We start from the raw sequence: 22,753 nt of genomic DNA, 5'->3' as shown, positions 1-22,753 counted from the left end.
CTAAATGAAAGCACGTGTTTTCACTTTGTTGCACCAGCATACTGTTAATCTTATGTTAACATATAGAATTAGATTATATTTCAATGTGCGCAAAGCATGAGTACTAGTCCTGACAGTCTCCTCTCGCGAGAGTTTGAGATTACGTTTGCGGAAGTTTACATTCGGGTTGGAAAACGTGTAGTCCATGGAAGCAGTGAAATAAGCCGGTTGCGGGGCATGTTTAGCTCGCTTGTACTTGGCAGTGTAGCAGCTCTCAACAATGAATTCGGTTTTAATTAACGCGGTCTTGTCCAGCTCGCCTGACTACGGCCTGCTGTTTGAGTCTCTGTCCTGGCCGAGTGACTCATGGCCGGGGACGGAGCGGGTGGAGGCGCTGACCGCTTTCATTGAAGGACTCGGACCACTTTTGGCCGACTCGGACGCGGCTCCGTTTTCGGCCACGAAAAGTAGATATATTAAAGATAAAATCGACACTGTGATTTGGACCCAGTGTCTACCTCTTCTCTCCAAAATATCAGCGGAAGCCGGTGAAGGCGTGCGGTGGAGGGAGAGCACCGCTGCCGCCTGCAGACTTGTGAGTGTCTGTGTCCCGCTGTGTGACGAGGCGGTACCGGGGCGGGTGGCTCTGTCTGTCCTGCCGTCGCTCCAGCCGCCGGAGGAGGAGGTGGAGGTGCCCGGTCCTGGGCGAGTCAGTGTGGAGGTTGCCAGTGAAGTCATGGCTGCTCTCATACCTTCTCTTGTAGGGGACGAACAGCTTACACTCACTGTCCTGTCATCTGCCTTGTCCTGCATCAAAACGCTCCCCGATGCATTGGTGTCCAAAATCACAGTCAGGCTGGTCTTAACTCTGCTGAACTGCTGCAGCGGCGCGAGGTTAAGAGGCATCCTCACGCTGATCCTGGATCATGTGTGCAGCTGGCACTCCGTTGACCGCACACCTGTAGTTACAGAGCGGGCACTGCTGTGTTTGACCGCTCTGTCAGACCATCTATTGAAACCTCACAGCCTACCCTCCTCCTCCTCTTCCTCTCCTTCGTCCTCCTCTTGTGAGCCTGACCCTCGTCTGTCCCTCCAATTCTGGAGGATGCTTCAGGATGGACTGACGCACAGAGACGGCGTGTCACGTAAGAGGGCGCTTTACCTGCTGAAAAAGTGCGTGGCCCTGTCAGAGGAGGAGGGGGTGAACTGTCCTCTCTCTCCATCAGGGGAAGGTAAGATGCTCAGATTTGCTGACGCTGTACTAACTTAAGTTCTCAGGTGTATGGTCTGTTTTCTTACTGTTCTTGAAATTGTTGCAGAAGAGCTCTTGTTCAAATGGGCTCACAACAGGAGCAAGTTGCTTAGAGAGTTCTGGGAGGATTACGCGCTGGTGATGGAGACCTTGGAGGAAAACCAGGTAAAGAAATCCCACATGACTGTTGGAAGGCCAGAGGTTGGCATCATGATACAACTTTGTAATGTTACTCCCCCCCGCAGGTTCACGTGGTCAGGCCAGTTCTCAACAGAATAGACACGTTGATCCAAACAACAGTGAATGACAGTCAAGGTAACACAAGAATTGGGCAAAGTAAGGAGTTACTTTTGTATCTTGAAATAAATGTTTGGAAAGATGGGTTTTGAATTCATTGATACCTCTTTTCAGCAAATTAGTTTTTGGCTTTGTTTTGGTGTAGGTCAGATGTAGTGATGTGGCTGTTGTTGAAACTTTATGAAAGTTGGATGACAAGTCTGTCCTGTTGGTTCTTCATGACTCAAAAGGGCTGCCGTATTGCAACCACTTTTAAAGACAGTTTTCAATTAAATAAAAAAAAGAATTAAGGAAATTCAAGAAAATTGAAGGGCAAAAAGTGCACAAGTTAAATAGACATCCAAACTGATGTAAAAGTAACTAAATAGGTAAAAGAAAGTTTTGCGAAGTGCCAGCCTGTTTATACCTGTTCTCTCTCTCTCTCTGTTGCAGCTTCAGGTCAATCCCTCTTCCACCCCTCCTGGCTGCTGTGTGTCTACCAGCGGATGTTCCACAGTGAGAATAAATCCTTAATGAGAGAGGGAGTTTGCCATCTGCTCGAGCTGCAGGTCCTCCAGCAGCCAGCCTTTGCTTTGGCCTTTTCTCAGGTACGTGCTCAGGCGCAATTTGATTTAGGCATAATTGTGCATCGTTTGTGCATTAAAGTTTCCTCTTCTGTTGCTTTGCTCCTCAGTTCATTGTTGGCCCTTTTATGGGTGTTCTGTCTGAAACATCGCTCTTCCACAGGTGAGGGTTTAAAATCAGTACAAGCAAATAAATAAAGTACTGCAGGAATTACTTGTTATTAAGTGTGTTTTTTTTTTTGTTTTGGTTTTTTTTCTGTCCACATGTAGGTCAGTTGGGCAGAGTGTAGGAGATTGTCCTGAGCTCGGGGCTAAACTCCAAGTCTTCATGGCCACCTTCTTCAGTAGCCTGCCATCAGAGCATAGAGGTACAGAAGCCACAGAGAATACATGTTTACAAAGCTCTGACTCAATTCTCAGGGCTGAAATGCCTGTCTATCTCTGACTATTGTGTTTGCTCTGTAGGCCGTATGTTGCTGCAGATGATTCAGCAGCTGTGCTCTAAGCACTGGTGTGCGGTACCCCTCCTCTTCCTCTCCCAGGCTCTATCCAAACTCCCCTCAGGCCCACTGCTGGGGATCGACGGGCTCACTGCTCTTAGGTACCTCATCATGTTTACGGTTAGACCGACTGCTTCGTAGTCGCTTATGTTTGATATGGAAGCTCATTTTGTCTGTGGTGTCTCACAGGGAGGTGCTGCGCTGCACCATGATCACTCATCAAGTCCTGCTGAGAGGCGCTGCCCAGTGCTTCCTGCTGAATTGCGCCCTCCGTCTCACAATAGTGGTAAGACAAAAATAGTGTACATAATGCTAAAATACCTGACCACCTTACACCAACACCTTACAATATAATATGACAGCATTTTGATCAAAGCTCAAAATTTCTTCTTGACTGTTGACAAGTACCCAGTGTATTATTGTTTTAAGTGAATATGCTATTACATTTCTTTCGGTCAGTGGTGGGGAGGGTGAAGCTGTGACCACACAAATTACAGTATAAATTATTGCTTAGACAATTGATTTATTAGTTGATTAACAGAAAATCAGTTAACAACAATTCAGGTTATCAATGAATCACTGAAGTCATTTAACAAGTCAAAATTAAAAAAAATGTTTTCTGGTTTCACCTTATGAAATATAAGGATTTGCTGCTTTTCTCCGTTTAGTTTTAAATGTTTTAGGTTAATACTACTCTTGGTGCCATTGACCAAGGCACTGGCTTAGAATTAGAGTTGGTCCCCGGGAGCTGTACAGTGGCTTTCCACCCCTCCTAATACTTAGGATGGTTTAAATGCAGAGAATGAATATTGCTAGACATTGTACTGTATGTGATTATGTATGTGATAATGAAACTGATTTGATTGATTTGATCACCAAAATAATGAAAACATATGCCAAACAAAGGAAAATAGGATAAATGGTTATACATTAACATCCACTAGAAATTGCTAAAGGACACCCATGGGATATTTGCTCAATAAACCACAAACGGCATAAAAAATAGATATCAAGGTAAATGAATACCTCTGACATTCTCAACAAAACAAAACACTGCACTCCCTGTTGTACCACATTGTAATGTGCTTCTGTTATTTTATCCAACCCTTGTGCTTTCATGCACAGCTTTAAAGTTGGTGAGTTGTATAATTTGAAATATCTTGTTTCAGACCGCAGTGACCCTAGATGATGTTTTTAGTTTCCTGATGGATTTTCGCGCAGACGAGTCACTGTGTAGAGGGACGCAGATCTGGAATCAGGTATGTTGCATTAGAGCCATTTGAAGGGATAGTCCAACTAATGTGTTAAAATGACACATTAGGGAAGCTGTGTGATTGACTAACTGCTAACCTGCATATTTGTGACATTTGCTGCAGACGTGTGCCTGGCTATTGGACAATGAAAGCAGTTTCAAGCCCAGGGGTATGGATGGAGATTGTGCTGGCACTGCAGCAAAGAAAGAAACTGTAAGAGGGTATGTTCAAAGCGAGATACATACCTATCTCCGTGTCCCAGCTAGCACAGGTAAGTCTGAAGTGAGATGGTCATAGATAAAGTGAGTGAATCGATCTGTTGACATGGGGTAAGTAAGTTTCCCTGCTCTTCAGGTCACACTGAGAGGTTACCAGACCCTAGAGAGGCAGATAAGTTGGCGAGGGCCATTCTGCTGTGTGTGGACATGGAAAGTAATCAACTTGGGGCAGAGATCAGTAACACTCTGGAGTCATTACTGTCTCCGCTGCTGGACACCCTGAGCAGAGTCAGCACCAATATCTACTTGCCTCTGCGTAAGAGTGACAAGAGCCTGCAGCTCATGCTCCGACTGTTCCAGCTTGGAGAAACTCCAAGCTGTCAGCATGTTGGAGAGGAGCAAGGTTTGTAATAATGATTCATTGTTATAGCTGTCAAGTGCAGCCTCATGCATTTGCAGTAGGAACAGAAGATGGACAGGTGCCCTCTAACAGTAATCCTTCCTTCCATATTCATAGAGTTTAATAAATCATGAACTGGATTTAGCCGCTACTTCTTTCTGTCTACAACACAACAGCAGGATCTTTAACAGAAGACATCATTTAGTCTAGGTTTTGTTCAAACACCCAGCTAGCTTCCAGAAATTCTGTTCATCAAATTATTCCAATATTATTTTATCATTAGAACACATCTCAGCCCTCGGAAATCTGACTTCTGCCATTAATTCTGCATTCTGCAACATTCTCAGGGAACTTTCAGTCACGTTCTTACTATAACTTTGTCTTTTTGTAGTACTGTGCCTATATTATTCTCTGTCATAGTTCATATATTAAGTAGCTCAGGAGTGTGTGACATTCAACTCTTCTTACTCTGCTTTTCACAGTGGATGTCGCAATGGTGGCAATGAAGAAGCTAATTTTTAAACTTGTCGATCCAGTCCAGGAGTTTATCTTGAGGCGGCTGTCTGGGGAGCTGCAGGAGGTAAACAGCAATCAAGCAAATCACATCACTCCAATTTAGCATAGACGCCCCTTGTGGCTAGCTCTGACTTATACTTGTGCTGGGGGTTTTTTTGTTGTTGTTCTTTGATACAGTTGTGTGATGTGGAGCGGGCAGAGCTATATCTGTGTGTCCTGAGGCAGCTGGTGGTCATGTACAATTCTACACCACAGCACCATAGTAAAATTCAGCAGACCTATTTCCCTAAACTGATCAAGTACAGCATCAAGGTCCTGCAAGACCCGAGCCAGGAGGTACAAAGCAAAATATTCACGCCTCAGTCATCAGTCAGGAATGTCATAAATCGGTTTGGATGCTTGATTATTCAGCGCTGATTGTTGTTCTATCACCAGTTCAACTCTGTGGCAAACCAGGTGGCTAGAGCGGTTGCTATGGCATCCCTGGCTACCGTATGTGGTCTTGCAGAGCAGGAAATGATTGGCATGCGATCAGAGACCATTTCTGTCCTGAAATCACTGAATGACTACTTCTACAATCCACTGTCGTCTTCCTCCCAAAGTCTGTTTTCTCTGGGAAACTTCAATAAACGCCTGCAAAAACCACAGACAGGAGATGCCTCAAGGTCAGTGAAAGTCTGTGTAGTAAGCCTTATATATAATATATATATATTCAGAATAAAAGTATACACTCTATTTGCACCAGCCTGGAAAGGTATAATTGTTTTTTTTAGTGATATAGGATTGCAGGGTCCTCTGCTGCAGGACTGGGGACGCATCGCAGCCCATTTTATGCGGGACCAGTGGATTTGTCTGAGTTTCCTCATTAAGGCTGTTGGGATTCCCGAGTCTTCGAGAGCATCAGACGCTCTCAAGGCTGCTCTTAGCTGCAGTGTGGAGGCCCTGGCTCTGCTACCCAGTGACCTGGTGCTGCCTGTGCTCACATTTATGGAGACAGTGCTGCCACAAGTGAGTCTCAGTCAAATTTAGATAAAAATCAAGCAACTGAAATATGGTATAAATATGTTTTTTAGGTAAAACAAGGAGTTCTTCGTAGTTATAATTTTGAGTATTTCTTACAAAAACTATGGTATGTCTGATAAAGGGTGTTTCTGATGAAGTGTCTGATTTGGTTGGTTTTGATCCCAGTTACTACTTTATGAGGAGGCCCTCTGTGTGGAGGCTGTGACTCTGAGCTGGCAGCTGGTGCAGGGGCTGAGCAACAACGCCCATGACTTCTGGCCAGCCCTGAAAGGCTTCGTCTCCATGGCCTTCCACCATAAACTACTCGAGCTGACAGATACTCAGGCTCCTACACTTGTGGCCACCTTGAAAAAGGTGATTAAAACCTACTTGGAAATTAAGGAGTGTGGTGATTTGCACTTTGAACATACATTCTCTATAATATATAATGTATTTATGTTGTCATTTTAGATTGCCACCGAGCTGATGGAGCTGTCTCAGTCAAAGAGCGGCGTGTTCGGCGTGCTGCTTCAACACTGCTGTCAGACATGGCTGCCCACAGACCGAAGCAGCGGTGACACAGCTGACGTTGTGTTTTCTAGTGTTTTCAGCCACATGAACATACTCACTGAGGCGTGCGTCTATGGACCAGTGTTCAGAAGAGATCAACGGTAACTCTCAATGCATTTCTCAGATTTGTTCAATAGTTTCTCGGCGCTATTTAAACTGTTTCATCTTGTTCTTCCGAAGGCTCATTCAGGATGTCCAAACATACGTGGAGCAACTCAGTGAAGAGAGTGCTGCCAATGTTGCAGTTACAAGGTGAGCTGCAGTTCAGTCAATATTTGGGAACTCTCTGTTTTATGGTTGTGATTTAAAATAGTGCCATTAGAGGTCTCTCTTGCTATGCAGATGTTTTCAGCTGCTGCTTTTCTTTTCCAGTGATACCAGGGACGATCAGTTCCCCCGCACATGTATACTGGCTTTCCTCAGCCGCCTGGATCCCTCTAATCTGCAGCATGAAAGACTGATAGAGGAACTAGTAATGGATTTGGTGAAAAAGGTAGACTATAAATTAGTTTGGGCTGTGTGATATAGTTAAAATTAGTGTCACAAAATTGTATGTATGTAAAATCACACATGGAATAATCTAATGCATGTACAACTCACACTTCAAACTAAACAACTAAAAGTGTAAACTGTAATTATTTTAAATTATGTTCAGTTTGCTTGAAATTATTATTTGAACCCATTTTTGTAAACAAAAAACAAACAAAAAGAAATAGGCATAATTCCACTAAAAGCTGGTAAACAAAAAAACAGGTTATTGCCCAAGCACAGGTCAGTTTTAAGTATTTGTGTCCCAATGTATCTTGACTTTTGTTTTCATCTGAGAATAGTTTACAGATATGTTCTTCATGACATTTCATATTGCAACCTAAAATAATATCTTAACCCCTCATCTAATGTTCCGATCTTGGCTTAAAAGAGCTGAGCTAAAGATAAGCCAGGCTCTGATTATCAGAAAATATGTCAATTTTGGTTTATACTTGTTTTACTATGTAATTTTTTGATTTGAACTTTATCATGTAGGTAGATCATTTTTCATTACGATAATAAGTTACAGCTAATTTAACAACACTTAACACTATTAACCATTATCTTCTTTCACCCCATCTCTCCAGGATAATGATATATCAAAGTCAAAAGTGCGTTACTATAGCAACTCCCTGCAACATCGTGTCAAAAACAGAGTATGGCAAACACTGCTACTGTTGCTGCCCAAACTCAGAGAGGTAAGATAATTACACTCACACTAATTATCATACAAGAAATAACCACTCAGAAGGTCACAGTGTCTGTCTGTCTGCCTGTGCATAGGAGTTTGTCACCACTTTGCTGCACAGCGTGTGTGAAGCTGGATTCTGCAGTAACCAGGCCTCGGTCAAGTACCTGATCGAGTGGATGATGATTCTGATCCTCGTCCACTATCCGGAACACATTCACAACTTTTGGGCCTGCTTCAACATGGTGAGCTCCCACTCTGGACATCTGTCTATTCTGTATTATGAGTGAAATACTTTCTAATTCCAATTTCTATGTTTTCTGGACAGGATCATGAAAAGACCAAGACAAGCAGCTGCACCTTCCTGTCAGTCCTGGTACATTTCAATGTCATCATTCCTAATCTTAAGGATAAGGTAAAGCCTTTTATGTTTGTTTTTTTTCCTCCACCATTCTTTTTCACCGCATCTCAGTGTCTAATCGATCTCTCTTCCTGTGTGTTTGAGGCTGTGCAATTGCATAAAGCACTGGACATCATCCTGCAGTGGTGTTTCAACCATAACTTCAGCGTGCGCCTGTATGCCTTACTGGCCCTGAAGAGGGTGTGGAGCTTGGCTGAAGCCCGGGCAGAGGCAGGGGCCGATGGTTTGGGAGCGCTGTCCACTGTGATCAAAGCCTGTCTAAACCAGGCTGAGGCCATGCAGAGCACCGGGTGAGAGCAGAACAGTTACAACAATTGCAAAACGTTTGTTGTAGTATGCTAATGTATTTATTGGAGTATGTATTTACTGTCTCACTAATTAGAAATGCCAACAAGAACTGGATGAGGATTCAGGAGCATTTCTTCTTTGGTGCCTTTGATCCTCTCAGGGATTACAGTGTTGAGGTGTGCCAGTATGTTTGTGCTGAACAGATGAAGCCTGCTAAAATACAGTAACTCTGTGTGATAACATGCTCGTTTTCTTTCTTTGTTTTGCTTTCCTAGACCATATTCTATACTTTTCCCAGCCTGTCAGAGTTGGCTGATGATGAGTGGATTCCACCCTGGAAGTTTGAGAAACTGTTGTGTTTCTCAGAAAGTCCATCTTTTCCTTTGAGAAATCCAGCTCCTGACCTGAGCCAGCTCCAGCCTGGACACTGGGTCCAGCAAGACAAAAGTACAGTAGCACCTCTCACAACATACCACAATGTTACCTCTTCTCTGATTGAGAGGTCATGGTGTCATGTTTCCCAGGTGAGCAGAATAAGGAGGACCGCTGGGCCGAGGTGCAGAAGAAGATCACTCCCTGGAGATTGGGGATCCAGGAGCAGGAGCCTGAACTTCAGCTGGTTCCCCAACAACGGGCTGCTCGACTGGGCAAACTGCACGGCGCCCTGCTGGTGGTCGCCTCACTTATTGACAAGCCCACCAATTTAGGAGGTCAGGAGTAGCATGGCAAATTACATTACTTCACATTTTTATCATGCTTCTCAGTCATGAAAGAATATTAAATGTCAGTGAATTTCTCCATGATTAGTGTAATAGTGCGAAGAACTAACATGACAGGCTTTTTGTTTGGTTTCACAATGATGATCTGGGCAAAGAGGTCAAACACAGCTGCCACTAAAACCAATCACTTGTGCTCTGTTATCAGGCAATGTCTAGCTTTCATCATAGACACTCCTGTTTTGTCTCAGATGATAAGGGGCTGTATCAGTGAGAATTTTGTTTATAGAGGAAAAGACCCATTTTGAAAACCAATATTGATACTGGATGGTGCAAGCAAGAACATTAGCTTGGCCGGTCTGTAAACGTACTTGAAATCGCTCTCTTGCCATTACAGGTGTCGCTTTATATCAGTCTGCGCCCATGAAGATAGACTGGTAGCCAGTTTATGCTGAGTCATCACTGCCACAGATTGTGTAAATAAAGGAAAGGAAAAGTCCCCTTTAGATGTCATGGAGGATTTTTTTAATCAGAGGCTGATATCAGGGCAATTCAGAATTCATATTTAGATAGATGCCACTTTGTCCTCATTTGATTCTTTTTATTTTTATTTTTGTTCTAGGTCTGTGCAGGACCTGTGAGATCTTTGGTGCCAGCGCTCTGGTTCTGGATAGCCTCCGCCACGTCAATGACAAACACTTTCAGTCCCTGAGCGTCTCGTCTGAACTGTGGCTTCCTCTGATAGAGGTTAAAGTGCATAAAACAATCTCTCATTTCACTCCAGTGATCATGATGTGTACTCAATCTTTAAGTCTATGGACCTGAGAAATGTGTGATTGCCTAACTAAAAACTCAATTCTACTTGAGCTTTATACAGGCTCCTTCTTTTTTTTTTTCCTGTTTTGCCATTTCGGAATCTAGTATAGTAACTGAAGTAAACCAAAACCCAAGGTTAAAAATTTAATCTAAAGATTCAATTTAAATTCTAGGGAAACAACTGAACATCTTACATTTGAAACCTGCTGATACCCTGGTGTCTTTTCATCCACCATGTGGTGTAGAAAAAGTGTCATTAAATCTGCATTTGATGATGTTACAATGTGGCAGCATGAAGCAGATTTCCATGCTGGAAGTATTTTGGCCTACTTTAAAGACTGCAGATGTGTTGAATTTACTGTCCACCCTTTGAAATGTATATTGACATTTTTGTCTCCCCTCGATTGATGCAGTTATTGTTGGAAATGAAAAGTTCAGATTATAAACTGCATCTGTCCATCAGGTGAAGCCAATGGAGCTCACTGACTTCCTGCAGGCGAAAAAGAGCGAAGGATACTGCATTGTTGGGGTGGAGCAGACGGCCAACAGTCAGAGCCTCCAGGACTACCAGTTCCCTGAGAAGACCCTGCTCCTTCTGGGGTATGGCAGCATTCAGTTCTCCATCTTACAGTCAAGTTAAAGTGAAAAAGTCCTTTTCCCCCCCATCAATGTGTTAACTTAGACACAACCAGTTTCCCAAACCCCTGTGACTCTCACATAGATAAAGGTGTGAGCTGACGAGGCTATTTAATGTTATCTCACCGGTTTGGTGTTTTTTCCCTGCGGGGCCTGCACATCTCTTCTCCATGGTCTACCTGCCGGGGCATGCTGGGCTGTAATTGGCTCTCCCTGAGGAGGAGAGCACAGGAAATATATCACACAAACCAATCCAAGCAGTGAGATGACAGAGGCAAAACCTTAACCTTTATCTAGTTTAGTTTGAGCCATCATGCTGCCCTGCGGATTTCATCAGTTGGGTCAACTTGATGCAAAATATTTTTATTAAACAATATGTAGCTAGATAACTGTAATTATGAGCTTGTGACAGTATTTGTATGGTTCACTCTCCTCGCTAACTGTGTACTGCAGTTATGCAGCCGGCCTGGCAGAGAAGGAGATGTTAATATTTATGACGTCTGTGTAGGTGTCCTGTTTTGTTTTACCCTGTTCACTCAGAGGTGTGAGCAGTGCTGTTAGCCTAAACACACCCCGTGTGTGAGCTGAATCTTGAGTGCTTTCACAGCTGTGCTCTCCGCAGCACAGCACGGCCCCGCTCTAATCTCTCATCAGGTCACTATCATCTCACCCAGTTGCACTAACGATAAGTGTAGCTCATCAAATGATGCTTTCTAACTGTGTGGCACCCTCCGTAGACTCATTGAATGCCAAACTCATTACCTCTTTGTTTGCTTTGCATGGCCCATATTGCTGGATCTCCGTATATACTCAGTTGATTACAGTTTGGATTGCTCTTGGACTTGAGCTCATGAGTCATCTGTGTAAAAAGCTTATTCGACATAATTGTAAGGACTTGAGAAAATCAAGAATTAACTTATATGGTAAGAGTTCTTAAATTAAATCGACTGGATAGCATCATTACGCCAAATGATAGCTGAAATTAAAAACACAGTTACAAAACATGTTTATTGATCAGGGTTAGACTGAAAAAACAGATGGTCTGATGTTATATATCAGACAAGTATATATTATAATATTATATATCAAGAAGTCAGTGTCGCCTTATTGCTGACATGATTTAAATCCTGCAGTGTATTTGAAGTTCTTGACATTATTAATACTTTCAGTAATATTTTCTGTAAATGAAATTATAAAAATGTTAAATTTAATAATAGTTCAATATACAGGAATAATTTAATATGGAGTCATTTCATAAAGATGAAAATACACTTGATACCAAGATTGATACCAATGTCTGATCATGTCTGCACGATAAACATAGCTAAAGCCAGCAGCGGGTTAGTTTAGCTTAGCACAAAGACTGGAAATGGGGGAACAACTTTAGCTTTGTCCAAAGAGAGCAAAATACTCCAAACAGCAACTGTCTAATGAACATGGTATATATTCTTTGTTAAATCTATAAACACCGAAGGGTAAAAACAAATGCGGTTTTACCGCTAAGATGAGCTAAGCTTTACCGGCTGCTGGCTGTAGCTCTATAACATTATTTATTGTGCAGACATGAGAGTGGTATCCATCTTCTCAACTAAATCTTGTCAAGAAAGCAAATAAGCATATTTTTAAAAAGTAGTGAATATCTAAATATCATAAACCAATCACTCCACTGTCTGTAGTTTCATTCGAAAACACTGGCAGACATTTAATGCTAAATATTCCTGTTACTTGGTCCCACTCTACAGTATATTGTATTTCTCTTTCCCTTCTTATAGCAACGAACGAGAAGGTATTCCTGCCAATTTACTCCAAATGTTTGACGTATGCGTGGAGATCCCTCAACAAGGAGTCATCCGTTCACTCAACGTGCATGTGAGCGCTGCCCTTCTGATTTGGGAATATACACGGCAACATCTCACCTTTGGCTCAACCGAAGTCAACTCGAAACGCAGCTGAGGAAGAAACCAGCAGTGCAGCCCTATGGTGTGACATCTGGCCTCCAGATGTTGACCTCACTTGCTCCTCTCTGGCAGCAGGTGTGAAAAGCATCTTGAGGGACAGCTACTGTACATGAAGATGCCCCATACAGTTAATGTCAGGACCTTAAAGTTTTTCATGTTCTGTTTGTATAGGACTATCCTTTACTGGTCTTGTGCCCTTAATGAGACTCATGAATAGAGTCATGAGATTGGTTGTGGTTATTACATCTAAATATTCCTCTGGGCATGCTGTTATATTAAGGGAGGTAATCTCTATGTCGCAGTGCAGAATCATAAATGGAATTTTTCCCCTTTGAGGAGGAAGTGTCTTGTTTATGTGAGCAATTAGTTTTTGCCTCAGAGCACCAGGACTGAACTATTATACATGCTATTTAAATGCTGCTTTTGTTGATCGGCATAATTTTATGCATTCCCAATGTTTTTATTACAGCTCCTGATTGTATTTTAAGTTGTTTGATATGGTTGAATAAATAAAAAATTTTACATGTGTGTTGTTATTTATTTTGGGTAGAGAGTGCATCAGCAAAGGGAGCTCTGAAGGGGTTAAATAAGGTCGGCTACAGTATGTGCTCGAGCATCCTCCTCCCTCCCCTTAAAAGAGAAAAGGAGTTTGTTTCACCTGGAGACCGTCCTGCCAGAGGGGGAGCAGATGGAGTACATTTGATCACACTTCTTTCTTTTCAACGCCTGTACGTGGTTCACCATGTGATGATAGCAGTTATCTGAGTGGGACATGGATGACCAGGATGGCTCCTGGTGGCCTCTGCGGGCGGCGGCAGCGGTCAACTCCAGCAGTGGGGAGGCCGCAGAGCACAGTTTGTCCGAGCGGACCCAGCTGGTCTTGGAGATCCTCATGGTGCTTATGTGTTTGGGCGCTGTGACAGGTACAGAATACCTGTTGACCTTTTTTAAGCATAAATAAAACTTCAAACTTATTGTAATTGCAACTCCTGTTATTTTCTATTAATTGCCCGTCTAAAATGTTTTGCTATGAAGCTTATAGGCCTGTCCATATACTGTACAGCCACAGCACTTAAATTCTACATTTCCTTGTTCCAGCACTTCGGTGATATCGCACATGATTATCACATTGACATAGTGGAACATTCTTCATTTGTTATTTGGTTTGTACCTAACTGCTGTATTATTGGTTAATAAATCATTTACTGGTGCTGTATCAATTTAAAGAAACATTTTCGGGTTGCCGGGTTGTGAAATATCCCTCTGGCAAGTGTTATCCTCTTCCAGCATGACATTTGCAGTATCTTTTGTCGCTCTTTGGTTAATCAGAAAGATCGCTCCTATGCACCACGTGACTTCTGACCTTCTAGAAAAGAGCTGCATGCAGAGCATCTGGACCAAAATGTATTGTTTAACAACCTGTTTTAAAACCTTTAACAGCAAACTTCATGAAATGTGAAAATATGTTTACCAAAGGCTTATTTGACATTTAAAATGACATGGTTTGAAAGTTAGACCGATTTCACTTTATTAATGACTTGCTAACATTTATGACTGCAGACTTGATGAGTAGCCTAATTGGAAAGTCAGAAAATCATGACCTTTTATAATTGCCTTTGTTAACATCTGTGCTGGCTTGTTAAAAAGTTAGACCAGGAATCTTAATTGATTATCAGAAAAAACAACCGGCAACAAGATTAGAAGTTTCTGGAAAGACTGGACTTTTTAAATGTAATCTTTCATTGCTTTGAGTACCACCAACAAAAGCATCTGCATCTTGTTAGATTTTCTTTAACAAAAGGTACTTACATCACTGCTCAGTTAATTACTATAATGGTCTCTGCGTTGCTGTTTAGTATAATATAATAATATATAAGGCTTGTTTCATTGCTATTAAGAACTCTGCCGATCAAAGTCAGGCTGTCCAGAGTTCAGATATTAAATCACAGGTTTACTGCTGTGTGGATTCTTGTCTCTATTGCTGGGTTACAGATAGAAAAGGTGGTTGTGTGGTCCAGCATCCAACCAGTCTGACCTCTGTGTCATTGTGTGTATTTCTGTGTAGGCAATATTCTTGTCATTGTTATTGTGGCTGCAACCAAGACTTTCCACTCGGTGACGTCAGTGCTGATCATGAACCTGGCCATCAGTGACCTCCTGGTGGGCGTCGGAGTGATGCCTTTTGTTGCTTTGTCCATCATGAACCGTGGATGGGTGGATTATGCTGTACGTCACCTCTGTCCAGTACTATAAAATGCTTAACAGTCATGTAACATCACAGTATTAGTTTCTGACGTGGCCTAAATCTGACTTCTTATGTCTAATTTTCCTTTGCTTCAAAAAGTGTCCATGTGATGAGATTCTGTCTCTCTCCTGTCTGGCAGGACCTCTGTTTGTACGTGGGTTACACCTCCTCTGTGTACTGTACAGCTTCTGTACTGACGTTAGCTGCTATTGCCCTCGACCGCTACTACTCCATCATAGACTGCCTGCGCTACAGCTCCCGCTGCACCCTGTGCAGGACATGTGGCGTGGTCCTGTGGATCTGGCTGCAGGCTCTGACAACCAGTTGCCCTCCCCTGTTGGGCTGGAGCTCTGTCAGCTATGTGGGTCCCATGTACAGTTGTGCGGTCAACTGGGCCAGCAGTCCCAGCTACTCTGCTTTCATGGCTGCCCTCTCCTACCTCATACCAGCAGTGGTCATCCTGTTCTGCTACGTGAACATCGTCAAGGTGGCCCGCAGCCATGCCAGGAGGATTCATACATTGGAGGACTCCGTCCAGCGCAGCAGAAATCCACACTCCGCCTTCCCTCCTTGTGATTCATCTCGCCAGCACTGTGAGAGCCTCCACAGCCCCTCAACACTGATCTACCATGTAAGTGGACAGTTTGTGTCTGAGGTCAGTAGAGAAGAGGGGGATTATATCAGTCCTGCTCTCCCTGGTTCTGCTACGGAGCAGAATAATCCTTCATCCAGACGTATGTTCTCCTTTCTGGCTCAAAGCGCCTCCCAGCCACCCCTGCAGAACTCTCAGCAGCAGAATAACCACCAGGGACTGGTGCGTCTCTTCCTGGTCATCTCAGCCTTCTTCCTCTGCTGGACACCTTACATAGGTGTGGCCCTGATTCAGGCCACGGAGACTGCAATTTCAGGCCAGTCCAACCTTGTCCCACCCTCTGCTGTTACTTTTTCGTACTGGCTGGTGTTGCTGAACTCTGACATCAATCCACTACTGTACGCTCTGCTTAGCAAGCGTTTCCAGGGCGCTCTTCAGGGACTGAGGCAAAAAATAAGAGCCCGCCTGGGGAGTGTGGTGGGCAGGGGAGAGGAAGATGACGGCAGGAGCAGCGACCCTTGCACTCTGACCACCACCCATCCTGGTCTGCCTTTCAGCTCTGAGACTCCTCACTCCTCCTCCATTTTTACTGTTAGCGCTGATTTCAAACGTCATTCTGAGGATCTATGCAAAGTGTGTCGCCATGAAAACACCTCCCCATCCTGCTCCATGTGGCAAGATGCTGCTGGTGACGACTGCCTGCAGGTCCCCACTCGGCCACAAGAAAGCAGCAGACTACCTTTCTCTGCTCTGACCAGTGAGCATCAGGCCACTTTCTTCTATGGCCAGATAACAGTGAGAGTAGAGCATGATGTTTGTTAATCTGATTTTGATTGATTGACTGATTGCAAAAAATTCTTACCTGTGGCATTCAGACTTGGACTGCAACTAACAGTGATTTACATTATCAATTAATCTATCGGTCATTTTCTCAATTCATTGATAAATCATTTGGTCCATAAAATGTCCATCACAATTTCCCAAAGCCCATGACATATTCATTGTTTGCTAGCTTGTTTTGTCATTGCAGCTGTAAAAAATAATAATAACATGGCATATTCAAATGTCTTGTGTTGTCCGACCAACAGTCCAGGATATTCAGTTTACAGTTTCTCACAAGTGAGAAGCTGAAACAAGGCAATGTTTACATTTTTCCTTGAAATGTGATGATTAACGGATTATCAAAATAGCTGCAGATTTAATTAAATTAATTGCCTGTGGCCCTTTCCAGTGATCAGTAATTGCAAACCACGGCACTGCAACACTGAGGAGAAAACAAACGTGGACAAATGTATTGAGAAAAGTCTTTTATATAGTACATGTGATTACACTTCAAGATACCCAACAGTAGATCTAATAAACCCATCATTTATTCACACTCTAAATATTTCTTCCTCAAATGTGCTAATCATATGTTGCATCTCAGTGTAAAAATCATCATTCCTTACAAAGGTTTACATTTATTTCTAGCAATAATTCCAGAGGAATACAATATTATTATTTATTGTCATAGAGAATGACAATGGGAAACAGTGCTATTGTACTCTATTGCAAAACAAAGAAAAGGCAGTGAAGTGGACTTGCCAGCTGTATCTGCTCATACAGGACGTGCATGCTCGCCCTGCAGGTATCACTCACCGTCCCCCCCCCGCCCCCGAGGTTAGTAAGCAACCAAATGCAAAAAATATAAAAAGTCCTGTACGATAAGTCAAAAGTTTGTTCCAAAAAAATCAACTCGGTCAGATGAGTACAACAAAGGATAAGTATTAAAGAGTCTCTCTGCAGCAGTCTGTGGTGGCACTGTGAAAAACAGACAGCAGGTAGCGAGCATGTGTGGTCGAGTGATGTTCATACATTCACAACAAGGCAGAGTTTCTACCGGGCGCTTCACACGGCACGTGCCTCATTTGCCCTCAGATCCATCTCAGGTGTTGACTTGCCTCAGAAATGTGATTAATGAAAACACATACAGTAAGACTTTTTTTTGACAAACAGCAGAAGTGGACCAATGCGAGCCATTCTCATGTGTCAATAGCCCTCTCCCCGAGCAGTGAGACATTTTTCAACTACTGTTATTTTCTTCAGGGGGAAAGAATGTATTTAGCTGGTAATTGCCGCAGATTAGTTTGCGTGCATAGGGGTCTAGACACTTAAATGTGATACAAAATTCCAAGGGAGCTCAGTAATAGCTATGGTTGATATTCAAAGTTATTAAAGGGGTTCATGAAGCTTGTCTGTCTTATTATGTAAGCTGTTAGTGCTTTAAGTCCATCCAAAGATTGGGATAGATTGGGAAGCATTAATTGTCAGTGAGCTACGTAATAGTTTGAACAGCAACAAAAAATCACATTTTAAATAATCTGAATGGCAATACATGTATTATCAGTAATGTTTGGTTGATAGAATGTTAATACTGTTTGCTGCCAGTGTCTCAGCAACTGAAAATGTGAGGCAAGTGCTTCATGGATGGACTGAAAGCACTCACACTTCTTGACAAACAAATTTCAACCATCTCGCGCATTGAAAACCTTGCAATAAAGATACTGGTTTTAGATCTTTCTTGAATAAAGTCTGGGCCTGAGCAATTGGGTGTCAGCATTGACAGAGCAGGAGATTGGCCCCAAGAAAGCACATAACCACAGGGGGGCCAATCAATGTGGTCTAAAAAGACCTAACCTCTCTCTCTCAGGATGAACAGAGTGAGGCGTTGTGAAAGCTTCTCCAGCTCAGATTGATCCTCAGATGTCCAGACAGGTCCCTTCACACCCGATGAGCCCATTGGGTCCACAGCTCCAGGACACCCAAGGTGTGAAACACAGCTATGTACAGTGCATGAAAGGCAGGTACTTGTCATTAAGTTTACACCTGAGGGACGCCACTGTGGGCCTCCCCTTAGTTTTCAGGCATTCAGCATTTCAGGCATTCGTCTTTGGATCTTAAAGGTGTGTAAATGTGTACGTGATAAAGAAAGTAAGTCCACAAGGTGTTAGGCCTGCCTCAAAAAGTGTCTTTTTTTCCTTAGAGCTGAAAAATATCAGGCAAATTGGCAAGTCTTCCCAGGCGCAAGGATGTAGTGAATGGAATGATTAAGAGGTGCAGCAAAATTAATACATGACTCAATCAGTTATACCTGATAATCTTTTGGGGTAAAAAGGATTACAATTGATAGTCCGTGCGCCAACTCGGATTACTTCCGAGTGGAATGGATGGGAAATGAATGATACAGAGTCTGTGCCTTCTGCATCTCCCCTCTTGGCTGTAATGTTGGCTGATTGGAGAGCAGTCTGAAATACTTTTCTCTTTTTTTTTCACTCAGGGAGCTGCGTGAAAGAGAGGGCAGGTCAATTGTCCCAACATCAACACTTAGAGGTGTTAATGTGTCTCCCTCCTTGTGTATGTGTGTGTTTGCATGTTAATATTTCATGGAGTTAATGTGCAAATGTTGACATGGAGGTCCTGGTTCTCCCCCTCCAGTTGAGCCCTGCCTCTGCGCTGCCCTCTGCTGGCTCGTCACGTTTGCGCAGCTTTGTGCTGAGCTGGATGATGCACTGGTCCCAGTCCTCCGGTAACAGCAGCATGAGGAAACCCAGGCAGATGATGAACACAGCAATGAGGCGCACTGTGTTGAAATGAATTTCACATGTATAGAGGTCCACCACTGTAAAATTATGAGGATGCGTTAGTATATGAAGGAATATGTAAATAACAATAATATCTTGTAAATAACAAACAAGAATTTATAGGATTAACGTACACAATTAACATGCAACGTGGAATATAAATCACCACTAATAATACATGTAAATGTTTGTCTCATAATATCAGAAAGTATACAATCAAAACTAAACCGATTAGAAAATTTTATTAAATTCTTCATCAAATTTAGATGGTAATTTTTGGGGGTATTTCAATGCCATCAAATATTTCATGGTGACCAGGTCTAAAACGTTAGGTCTGGGAGGAAAGCCAAGAGACTTACTGGCATTTACAGGAACACTTAAGACGATGCCAAGGGAAATTAAAGTTGGGTATGTTATCGCAATGCCAAAGTTCACCAGGATGTTGAAAGCTGTGGGAAGAAGCAAAATCAGAGCGGCTGCAGACTACACAATGAGGGTGTCAAACCATAAGGTTTATGCACAGGTATGTGCTTCATTTGTCATCTTTCCATACCCAAAAGTAGGCCTGCAACCCCACAGAGGTAGGCCCAGGGGATGTCTCCAAGTGAACCGATGTACTCCACATGTGTAAAATACAGGATGACCGGCACAAAGCTGATGAAAACAAAGTTGGCGCTCCCGACAATGCTCAAAAAGAGTGCAGCCTCTCCAAATTTGGCACTGCCCAGGACCATCTTGAAGAGCACCTGCGGATAAACAGGTAGGGAGAGTAATGAAAGCACAAAATCTGCCCCCTTAAGGAGCAGAGGGATATTGCAGAGGGCGAACCTGCCAAGTACCTGACATGTCTCTGGCACAGGGCCACTGCTGTATATTTATCACATTATGTGGCACAGACAGCAGGGCAGACGAGACCAGAGCCCCCTCAAAATTTAGCTATCTGCTCTGTAACCTCCTTGATCAGGACATCACAGTCTGAGGCCAGCAACCAAACGCTCACATATCACACGCTTCTGAGTCTTACATTTCATAATCTCCTCCTGTCTTCTGCCACCTGGTTACATAAGTAGGGGGGAACGAGTCCAGGATTTCTTATGTAAGACAACATACATACATATGTTTAGCTATTTTAGTTTAGCATTTTTTTGTTCAACTGCAAGCGAAGGTGTCACTACAAGGGCAGTTTGTGGAAGTACACAAATGTAGTAATAATGTTCTTCAATAGATTACAGGCAAACCAATACCTTGTAGAGCGCTGACATCGAAGCAGAGGCCACTACAAAAGTGATGCCGATGACTGAGTGGCTGTGGAATCCATCAGCATAGGTCATCATTACAATGCCTGCTATGGCCAAGATAGCAGCGACGATCTGTAGAGAGAGAGAGAGTAGGAGGAACATCAGAGAATGACGGATGGACGTCATGCTGCTCACAGTGTGGTGATAAAGACGCACGAGCCTTTACTGCTGTGCAGGGACACAGCGGGCCCACATGGCCTACACTTTGTTATTCACTGCAGAAATCACAAGCCTCCCAGGACAAGGCGTGTAATGGTATAATTAATACGTGGGCTTTAATTTGGTATTTTCAGACAAGTATACACACTCCAAATGAAGTCTGTTCTCGGATTCACAGTGCAAGTGCTTCTAACACAGGACAGGCAGCTTCTACAGTGCTGGCTTGATTGTCTGACATTGATTTTCGTTACCCTGCCATCATGTTTGCAAACCAAACCCCCCTCCCAGTGATCCACCAACCCCCACCTCTCACACCCCACTCCCACTCCGCTGCCTCAGAGATTATCACAGCTTCAAAACGCCACCAAACCATCTGTTTCATCCCGCTCTCAACTTAGCCTTAAAGAATCAGAACCAAAGGTGTTCAGCTTTGCTTTATCGTGTTTGCAGCATTTGTCTTTACTATTTGTGTGCCTGGGGTCATAACCAGAGCATGCAAGCGCGTTCGGCTGAAGAATAGCGATGGGGACAGGGCGCAGTCCAGCTGAGTGGATCAGCTCTGCATTAAGGCGGTGTCAGGAAGATAAATGAGCCATGTGTTTTTGCTTGGCCAAAGCCCTTGGGCACCTTTGGCAAAATGGCTCTTTCTGCACTGCAGGCTGCCTGTCAGTCACAGATACACCTTTCACTTCTTGTGACAGACTGTTTGCTTACAAGGTCGGTGACCCTGCATGTGTTGATGCTTTAGTTTCTTGAGATGTTTCAGCACAATGTGAAGGTCAGAGGAAGGAAAGGAACTGGACACCCGCACATTAAGTAGCTCTTTACGGGATTACAGTGTTGTTACTGCAGCATGTGAATGTGGATTAAGCTGCATCTAACTCCCTTTATAACTTTGATGACCTTCTAACCTGTGTGGCACCCTCCGACTCTGCTGATGCCACCACAACTGAGGCAATAAAACAAAGCCATCGTTATACGTACACAATATCGCCCAAACAAACCACCTCCCTGTTTAACAAGGATGATTTAGCATCGCGCATCTTCCTCTCTTCCCCTCTTCACCATCATGACAAACTCGTCCAAGATCCCCTGCATTGCTGCAGACATCCAAACACTGCAATCCCCACCACCAAGCAAGAGAGAGAGACTAGGGTTGTAAGAGAGAGAGAGAAGCAGAATTATTACAGTATTTGTCTCTTACTGAGGCCTTTCATCGCATATAATGGGGTTGGGACTAGGGGCACACACGAGGGAGAGGTGGGGTGGTTGTGCCGGAGTGTGTGAAAGAGAAAAAGAAGGAAATCCATTCCGCAGAGTGTAGGATGGCTGCAGATATGAAAGCATGTGAGGAGGTGCTGTGGGAGGAGAGCAGGAGATCCCTCAATTCACAAAGAAGCTAACACCGCTTACTCCCTTGCTTGTCTCTCCTCATGCAGACAAATTCAGAGACAAACATGCAAGCACACACGCAGATACACCAGGAGGCACACGTGAATGACACTGCGCTCATTGCTAAGAAATCACACTGACCGTGCTGTGTGTGTAGCTCACACAAGTGCAGTCGAAGTAACCCAACACACATTACGTGCATTCCTTTGGGAGATATATGCGCATCATGAGGGAACTCCTGCACAATAGAGGTGATACATACACACTCCAGTACACTACATACTACAGAAAATAGTGGACTTATTTTTACTCATCAAAGCAAAGAGAGATACAATATGAAACCTAAGGGCAAGTGAAGGTTATCGTATGTCCAGTTATCTAACACACAGCAAACCTTTGCAGCAGAAGTGAACTGAGCTTTTATGTAACACCACTTGTGTTTGTTGTAGCTCACAACTTCTCATCAATTCTAAGTGGGGAATGGGGACTGTTTTGTGGGAACTGTTCCCATATAAGTCTGCTATTGAACAAGACTGCATGGGCACTAAATTTGAAAGCGCACGCCCCTAAGTTGTCTCCCTCTTTTGCTAGTCAGAATGAGATTGGTGGCAGAGACAGGAGCATGGAGAGGCAGTAGCCTAAGACAAGAGACAGAGAAACAGACAAATAAAAGAAGAGGTGAGGGAGTCGCGCTGGTGGAAGCTTGTAGCCTATGCTGCACACCCTGAAACATTCACAGTCGTTTGAAGCACAGCTTTCATGCTAACGCCATCACTGAAACAGAAAAAGATCTCTTGCAGCTACCTACCTGTTCTACATGCATTTAAATTCCATTAATGGTACTGA

General features: G+C 43.4%; 3 protein-coding genes across 4 annotated transcripts in view; 2 read left to right on the top strand and 1 right to left on the bottom strand.

The window, feature by feature from the left end:
• Positions 1–144: 144 nt before the first annotated feature.
• tarbp1 (TAR (HIV-1) RNA binding protein 1) lies at positions 145–13,123 on the top strand. 2 transcript variants are annotated; one of them, XM_046071453.1, is made up of 29 exons: positions 145–1,211; positions 1,299–1,396; positions 1,477–1,546; positions 1,961–2,115; positions 2,202–2,254; positions 2,362–2,459; positions 2,557–2,692; positions 2,781–2,877; positions 3,761–3,850; positions 3,968–4,115; positions 4,199–4,465; positions 4,945–5,042; positions 5,156–5,314; positions 5,414–5,643; positions 5,752–5,986; positions 6,167–6,355; positions 6,452–6,651; positions 6,731–6,802; positions 6,923–7,043; positions 7,666–7,776; positions 7,862–8,011; positions 8,095–8,181; positions 8,272–8,477; positions 8,570–8,651; positions 8,751–8,922; positions 9,000–9,185; positions 9,814–9,938; positions 10,471–10,607; positions 12,416–13,123. In XM_046071453.1, exons 1-29 carry the CDS (start codon positions 260–262, stop codon positions 12,594–12,596), a joined length of 4,905 nt encoding a protein of 1,634 aa, XP_045927409.1. In that variant the 5' UTR covers positions 145–259; the 3' UTR covers positions 12,597–13,123. The 2 variants fall into 2 exon arrangements, with proteins under 2 accessions (XP_045927409.1, XP_045927408.1); XM_046071452.1 differs by having other exon boundaries at positions 1,477–1,567.
• A 113-nt stretch (positions 13,124–13,236) lies between these two features.
• Positions 13,237–16,332, top strand: LOC123984537 (5-hydroxytryptamine receptor 1A-alpha). The gene is made up of 3 exons (XM_046071471.1): positions 13,237–13,524; positions 14,667–14,827; positions 14,986–16,332. The coding sequence occupies exons 1-3, from the start codon at positions 13,374–13,376 to the stop codon at positions 16,258–16,260; spliced, it is 1,587 nt and encodes a 528-aa protein (XP_045927427.1). The 5' UTR covers positions 13,237–13,373; the 3' UTR covers positions 16,261–16,332.
• A 2,534-nt stretch (positions 16,333–18,866) lies between these two features.
• The window catches only part of slc35f3b (solute carrier family 35 member F3b), a 46,484-nt gene continuing 42,597 nt past the window's right edge, over positions 18,867–22,753 (bottom strand). The window contains exons 5-8 of the mRNA XM_046071473.1: positions 20,303–20,428; positions 19,612–19,804; positions 19,418–19,507; positions 18,867–19,096 (exon numbers count right to left, since the gene is read on the bottom strand). Of these exons, the coding sequence (XP_045927429.1) occupies positions 18,867–19,096; positions 19,418–19,507; positions 19,612–19,804; positions 20,303–20,428 (639 nt within the window). The remainder of the gene's footprint in view (positions 19,097–19,417; positions 19,508–19,611; positions 19,805–20,302; positions 20,429–22,753) is intronic.

This window comes from Micropterus dolomieu, linkage group LG15, assembly GCF_021292245.1.
Source record: "Micropterus dolomieu isolate WLL.071019.BEF.003 ecotype Adirondacks linkage group LG15, ASM2129224v1, whole genome shotgun sequence".
Lineage (NCBI taxonomy): Eukaryota > Metazoa > Chordata > Actinopteri > Centrarchiformes > Centrarchidae > Micropterus > Micropterus dolomieu.
The sequence above is the reverse complement of the archived record's forward strand: the minus strand, read 5'-3'. Positions and strand labels throughout refer to the sequence as shown.